The sequence below is a fragment of the Oncorhynchus kisutch genome, unplaced genomic scaffold (assembly GCF_002021735.2).
Source record: "Oncorhynchus kisutch isolate 150728-3 unplaced genomic scaffold, Okis_V2 Okis03b-Okis08b_hom, whole genome shotgun sequence".
In the NCBI taxonomy this organism is placed as follows: domain Eukaryota; kingdom Metazoa; phylum Chordata; class Actinopteri; order Salmoniformes; family Salmonidae; genus Oncorhynchus; species Oncorhynchus kisutch.
Genome location: NW_022261980.1, coordinates 1,198,298 through 1,205,815, shown reverse-complemented (window position 1 = coordinate 1,205,815; position 7,518 = coordinate 1,198,298). Strand labels below are relative to the sequence as shown.

General features: G+C 44.4%; 1 protein-coding gene across 2 annotated transcripts in view; it reads right to left on the bottom strand.

Moving 5' to 3' along the window:
* scg3 (secretogranin III) overlaps nt 1-7,518 on the bottom strand; it is a 34,073-nt gene that overhangs the window by 24,945 nt on the left and 1,610 nt on the right. The window contains exons 3-4 of one of the 2 annotated variants that reach the window (XM_031812913.1): nt 7,306-7,348; nt 4,164-4,391 (exon numbers count right to left, since the gene is read on the bottom strand). In XM_031812913.1, the coding sequence (XP_031668773.1) occupies nt 4,164-4,391; nt 7,306-7,348 (271 nt within the window). Of the gene's footprint in view, nt 1-4,151; nt 4,392-7,305; nt 7,349-7,518 lie in introns of both variants that reach the window. The other variant, XM_031812912.1, reaches the window with a different exon arrangement.

The following is a 7,518-nucleotide window of genomic DNA, read 5'->3' as shown; positions in this document are numbered from 1 at the left end:
CAATTTAAAAAACATTATAAAACATTCGTTACAGAATTCAAAACAAACTAAGTGTGTGCCCTCAGGCCTATACTCCACTACCACATATCCATAACACAAAATCCAAGTGTACGTTTGTGTATAGTGCGTATGTTATTATGTGTGTGTATTCATGTGTCTGTGCCCATGTCTGTGTACTTGACAGAGCCCGCCGTTCCACAAGGTGTATTTTTACCTGCTTTTTAAATCTGATTCTACTGCTTGCATCAGTTACAGTACAATACAGTAGAGTACAGTATAGTACAGTACAATAGAGTACAGTAGAGTAGAGTAGCATAGAGTACAGTACAATAGCATAGAGTACAGTAGAATACAGTGCAGTAGTTGAGTACAGTAGAGTAGAGTAGAGTACAGTACAATACAGTACAGTACATTACAGTACAGTACAGTAGCATAGAGTACAGTACAATAGCATAGAGTACAGTAGAATACAGTGCAATATAGTTGAGTACAGTACAGTGCAGTGCAGTAGAGTACAGTGCAGTATAGTTGAGTACAGTACAGTACAGTACAGTGCAGTAGAGTACAGTAGAGTATAGTAGAGTAAAGTACAGTACTTTAGAGTACAGTAGAATACAGTACAGTAGAGTTGAGTACAGGAGAGTTGAGTACAGTACAGTGCAGTAGAGTACAGTAAAGTACAGTACAGTAGAGTACAGTATAGTACAGTGCAGTACAGTAGACTACAGTACAGTTCAGTAGAGTACAGTAGAGTACAGTAGCATAGAGTACAGTAGAATACAGTGCAGTAGAGTTGAGTACAGTATAGTACAGTACAGTGCAGTAGAGTTTAATATAGTACAGTATAATACAGTACAGGGCTGTAGAGTACAGTACAGTAGAGTTGATTACAGTACAGTACAGTGCAGTAGAGTTCAGTACAGTAGAGTACAGTACACTGCAATAGAGTACAGTACAGTAGAGTTGAGTACAATACAGTACACTACAGTACAGTGCAGTAAAGTACAGTACAGTGCAGTACAGTGCAGTAGAGTACAGTACAGTAGAGTACAGTACAGTGCAGTAGAGTACAGTACAGTACAGAACAGTACATCGGCAGTCATGCAAACACACATACAATCACGCACACAGACACACATAAATATTGAAAGAATGAAACATATATGAGCGATGTTAGACTGAATGTGTCGTGTCCCACAAAGCAATCAATTATTCTCCTGAATAACTCCCTCCGACCATATGGGGATGTTTTTCATACACTAAGAATATAACCTTGACCCAGATCCTGAGAGGAGAGACTTGGCGTCAGACCATAATGCCTCTATTCACTTTATAGTGCACTACTCTTGACTAGGGCTCATAGGGCTCTGGTCAAAAGTAGTGCACTACATAGGAAATAGGTTGCCATTTGGGACATAGCCCATCAGTTCCTCTGAGAGGATCAAGAGGAGCCACCTGATTGAATACTTCACATGAATCCTTCCTTATAGAAACCATGTACTGGGGCCTTTGCTTTCACCTGCCCAGCCATGTTAGATCAGTGATTAGGTCAAGGAAGGGAAGAAGGAAGGATTCAAGATGTATTTGAACAAGACCCTTTTCTTTTTTATGGTACCTGACATTTGACCCCAAGTCTAATACAGCAGTTAACTGTTTCCCTGGAACTAGGTCGAGATTAAATACTGGGTCTGTTAGAGACAGGGGCTGTGTCCCCAATAGCACACTATTCCCTATATAGTGCCCTAGTGGTGAACTAGTAGTCCACTATATAGAGGATAGGGTGCCATTTGTGATGTACTAAGTGTCTATAGTATCTTGTAGCGATGGAGGAAGAGGATTTAAGGCTTGTAGCTTAGCCTTAGCACTTCCACTGTCTCAGCCGACCGCCTGAGGAGAGATAATCCCCCCCCCTCTCTCTCTCACAGCAGCGCAGGGCCTCAGACCTGACCTCCCTAGAGGGATCAGACACCCCTATCAGACACACAGGCTCAGAGCCAAAAGGCCCAAACAGGACAGGAACAAAGACAAAGACAGGGACTCTTTGTCTACCTGGAACTACCAGAACAGCTTTGTTTATAAACATTCTGATTTGGTCTATACGTCAACCATAGTTATATACAGTAGAGACAGTCTGTCCAAGAGTCTGTCCAAGAAGCCATTATTGCAACATTCTGTCTGGTTAGTCTGTCCATGAGGCCATTAATGTAACATTCTGTCTGGTTAGTCTGTCCATGAGGCCATTAATGTAACATTCTGTCTGGTTAGTCTGTCCATGAGGCCATTAATGCAACATTCTGTCTGGTTAGTCTGTCCATGAGGCCATTATTGTAACATTCTGTCTGGTTAGTCTGTCCATGAGGCCATTAATGTAACATTCTGTCTGGTTAGTCTGTCCAAGAGGCCGTTATTGTAATCAGACTAAAATAGATACCTTAGTACTTGCTGTAGTATAAACAGACTAAACTAAACTCAGCAAAAAAAGAAATGTCCCTTTTTCAGGACCCTGTCTATCAAAGATCATTTGTAAAAATCCAAATAACTTCATAGATCTTATTATAAAGGGTTTAAACACTGTTTCCCATGCTTCTATGAACCTTAAACAATTAATGAACATGCACCTGTTGGAATGGTCGTTAAGACACTAACAGCTTACAGACGGTAGTCAATTAAGGTCACAGTTATGAAAACTTAGGACACAAAAGAGGCCTTTCTACTGACTCTGAAAAACACCAACAGAAAGATGCCCAGGGTCCCTGTTCATCGCATGAACGTGCTGCAAGGAGGGATGAGGACTGCAGATGTGGTAAGGGCAATAAATTGCAATGTCTGTACTGTGAGACGCCCAAGATAGCGCTACAGGGAGACAGGACGGACAGCTAATTGTCCTCGCAGTGGCAGACCACGTGTAACAACACCTGCACAGGATTGGTACATCCGAACATCACACCTGCGGAATAGGTACAGGATGGCAACAACAACTGCTCGTGTTACACCAGGAACACACAATCCCTCCATCAGTGCTCAGACTGTCCACAATAGGCTGAGAGAGGCTGGACTGAGGGCTTGTAGGCCTGTTGTAAGGCAGGTCCCCACCAGACATCACCAGCAACAACGTCACCTATGGGCACACACCCACCGTCGCTGGACCAGACAGAACTGGCAAAAAGTGCTCTTCACTGACGAGTCGCAGTTTTGTCTCACCAGGGGTGATGGTTGGATTCGTGTTTATCGTTGAAGGAATGAGCGTTACACTGAGGCCTGTACTCTGGAGTGGGATCGATTTGGAGGTGGAGGGTCCGTTATGGTCTGGGGAGGTGTGACACAGCATCATTGGACTGAGCTTGTTGTCATTGCAGGCAATCTCAACGCTGTGCGTTACAGAGAAGGCATCCTCCTCCCTCATGTGATACCTTCCTGCAGGCTCATCCAGACATGACCCTCTAGCATGACAATGCCACCAGCCATACTGCTCGTTCTGTGCATGATTTCCTGCAAGACAGGAATGTCAGTGTTCTGCCATGGCCAGCGAAGAGCCCGGATCTCAATCCCATTGAGCACATCTGGGACCTGTTGGATCGGAGGGTGAGGGCTAGGGCCATTCCCCCCAGAAATGTCCGGGAACTTGCAGGTGCCTTGGTAGAAGAGTGGGGTAACATCTCACAGCAAGAACTGGCAAATCTGGTGCAGACCATGAGGAGGAGATGCACTGCAATACTTAATGCAGCGGGTGGCCACACCAGATACTGACTGTTACTTTTGATTTTGAACCCCCCTTTGTTCAGGGACACATTATTCAATTTCTGTTAGTCACATGTCTGTGGAACTTGTTCAGTTTATGTCTCAGTTGTTGAATCTTGTTATGTTCATACAAATATTTACACATATTAAGTTTGCTGAAAATAAATGCAGTTGACAGTGAGAGGACATTTCTTTTTTTGCTGAGTTTAGATACCTTGGTACTTGCTGTAGTATAAACAGACTAAACTAGATACCTTGGTACTTGCTGTAGTATAAAAGACTAAACTAGATACCTTGGTACTTGCTGTAGTATAAACAGACTAAACTAGATACCTTGGTACTTGCTGTAGTATAAACAGACTAAACTAGATACCTTGGTACTTGCTGTAGTATAAACAGACTAAACTAGATACCTTGGTACTTGCCGTTTTCCATCTTTGTTGAGTCATAGTCTTCGACTAGCCGGCGGTTCTTGGTGGAATCTGATTCGTCTGGAAAGTAAGGCTCCTTCTCCAGGCTCTCTCTGACCGGCGTCTCATTGGTCTCTTTTGACCTTTGACCTTCGGCCAGGGACTTGAGCAGAGTGAAGTCATCGTTCTCTTGTTCTGGTTCTGCCTCTTTCACCTCTTTAGGCTCCACAGCAGGTTTGGTGTCTGAGGGGGAGAGGGAAATATTTAAGAGGCTATATGAAGCTTCTGCCTCTGGGGGTGCTCCTCTTGAGCCAAAATGAGTCCACTCTATGGAGAGAAATATTGTCCAGAAAGGGCACACCTACCTTCACCCATAAATTGTTAGCCTAAAACTGAGGATTTGTGTGTTTTCATCAACTAAACTTCCATAGTGTATCTTTAAATAGAGAAGCCAGCCACCAAACCACCTTGTATCACTCTGCTGTCTTTCCTCTGCAGCTAAACAGCGTTGGGCCTGGCTGGTTTTCCTCTGTAGCTAAACAGGGTTGGGCCTGGCTGGTTTTCCTCTGCAGCTAAACAGCGTTGGGCCTGGCTGTCTTTCCTCTGCAGCTAAACAGGGTTGGGCCTGGCTGACTTTCCACTGCAGCTAAACAGGGTTGGGCCTGGCTGGTTTTCCTCTGCAGCTAAACAGGGTTGGGCCTGGCTGGTTTTCCACTGCAGCTAAACAGGGTTGGGCCTGGCTGGTTTTCCACTGCAGCTAAACAGGGTTTGGCCTGGCTGGTTTTCCACTGCAGCTAAACAGCGTTGGGCCTGGCTGGTTTTCCACTGCAGCTAAACAGCGTTGGGCCTGGCTGGCTTTCTACTGCAGCTAAGGAGGGTTTGGCCTAGCTGATTTTCCACTGCAGCTAAGCAGGGTTTGGCCTGGCTGATTTTCCTCTGCAGCTAAGCAGGGTTTGGCCTGGCTGATTTTCCACTGCAGCTAAGCAGGGTTTGGCCTGGCTGGTTTTCCTCTGCAGTTAAGCAGGGTTTGGCCTGGCTGGTTTTCGACTGCAGCTAAGCAGGGTTTGGCCTGGCTGATTTTCCTCTGCAGCTAAGCAGGGTTGGGCCTGGCTGATTTTCCTCTGCAGCTAAGCAGGGTTTGGCCTGGCTGGTTTTCCTCTGCAGTTAAGCAGGGTTTGGCCTGGCTGGTTTTCGACTGCAGCTAAGCAGGGTTTGGCCTGGCTGATTTTCCTCTGCAGCTAAGCAGGGTTGGGCCTGGCTGATTTTCCTCTGCAGCTAAGCAGGGTTTGGCCTGTGCTTTATGAATATGGGGCCAGAGCCATGGGCTGCAGTAGGTGGTCTTGGAACCGGGGATTTTATTATAAACCTTATTAGCTGTTGCACATGAAACAGCTACTCTTCCTGGGGTCCATACAAAACATGACACAGCTACTCTTCCTGAAGTCCACACAAAACATGACACAGCTACTCTTCCTGGGGTCCATACAAAACATGAAACAGCTACTCTTCCTGGGGTCCACACAAAACATGACACAGCTACTCTTCCTGGAGTCCACACAAAACATGACACAGCTACTCTTCCTGGGGTCCACACAAAACATGACACAGCTACTCTTCCTGGGGTCCATACAAAACATGAAACAGCTACTCTTCCTGGGGTCCACACAAAACATGACACAGCTACTCTTCCTGGGGTCCACACAAAACATGACACAGCTACTCTTCCTGGGGTCCATACAAAACATGACACAGCTACTCTTCCTGGGGTCCACACAAAACATGACACAGCTACTCTTCCTGGGGTCCACACAAAACATGACACAGCTACTCTTCCTGGGGTCCATACAAAACATGACACAGCTACTCTTCCTGGGGTCCATACAAAACATGACACAGCTACTCTTCCTGGGGTCCATACAAAACATGACACAGCTACTCTTCCTGGGGTCCACACAAAACATGACACAGCTACTCTTCCTGGAGTCCACACAAAACATGACACAGCTACTCTTCCTGGAGTCCACACAAAACATGACACAGCTACTCTTCCTGGGGTCCATACAAAACATGACACAGCTACTCTTCCTGGGGTCCACACAAAACATGACACAGCTACTCTTCCTGGGGTCCATACAAAACATGACACAGCTACTCTTCCTGGGGTCCACACAAAACATGACACAGCTACTCTTCCTGGGGTCCATACAAAACATGACACAGCTACTCTTCCTGGGGTCCATACAAAACACACAATACGTGTATAGGGGGTCCAATCAAAAACACAATTTTTTATATGTTAACTGTAGATAATTGTCTAAGAAAACCAATGGTCTAAACATCATGTCTCTATAATAATTCTGTAAAAGGTTATTGGAGTTTTTACCCTTGGAAGACGATTAAAATGAGTGTGACTGAAACAATAGAGGCCAGAGAAAGAGGCCAGGAAATGGCATTGTGTCAGCTAGGCTGGATTCTGTGCATGAATTAAGGCTACAGGCGACCTGACATCTCACTTTACTGTTGAACTAGTCATCTTTCTTCTCCAATCCGCAGGACATAAAATAATATAGAGCTAAGATGGATAACGACATAACGTAGTATTTTCATATTTTAGTATACACTTTTCATATTCATTCAAAAATATTGTTCTTTTTCTAAGATTTCTCACAAAAAGAAGCATATCTCTGTGAAATATCAATGAAGCACTGAGCGTATACCAAGCTTTTTCCCCCAAGCCGTTTACAGTGAATTCAGCTCGTGTCATGCTAATTTAGCCTTTTGTGACCGATGGAAATAAGTTTCCAGACGACGAACACAAACTGTTAAATAGTGTCCGCCCCACAGTGTGGAAACCACTGTGTTAGAGAAAGACCCCACTGAACGATTCAAACATGAATAATCATATTTGTCATTATTTTTTTACATAAGGAAGTTACATTTTATTAGCTAAGTGCGTTTTCACCAACTCTTGGTAGTGTGGGTGGACACCCAACACAGTACAGAACAGTTAAAGACCAGAACAACTGCATTGAAATAAGATAAAACAGTTATATATTGTGAAGACATCCAAGAGACAACAAAAATAATTCTCCCACACTATTCACATCCATATTCAAATGTATGTAATAACAATATTGACTGAGAAGTATCCACTTACCTGCAGACTCCACTGCTGCTTTCACATCATCTGCCTCTGCAATCTGTGGAAAACAACATGTGGAAACATTTCTCTGTTAATCATCTTCAACATAATAGCTTGTTTACTGTTGCTCCAGTCTGGTTTGATATGATGTGGTTGATGTTTGAGAACTCTCCCCTCCACAAAGTCTATTTGACATGCTATTAGTCTGGAGATAGCACGGAGGATAGT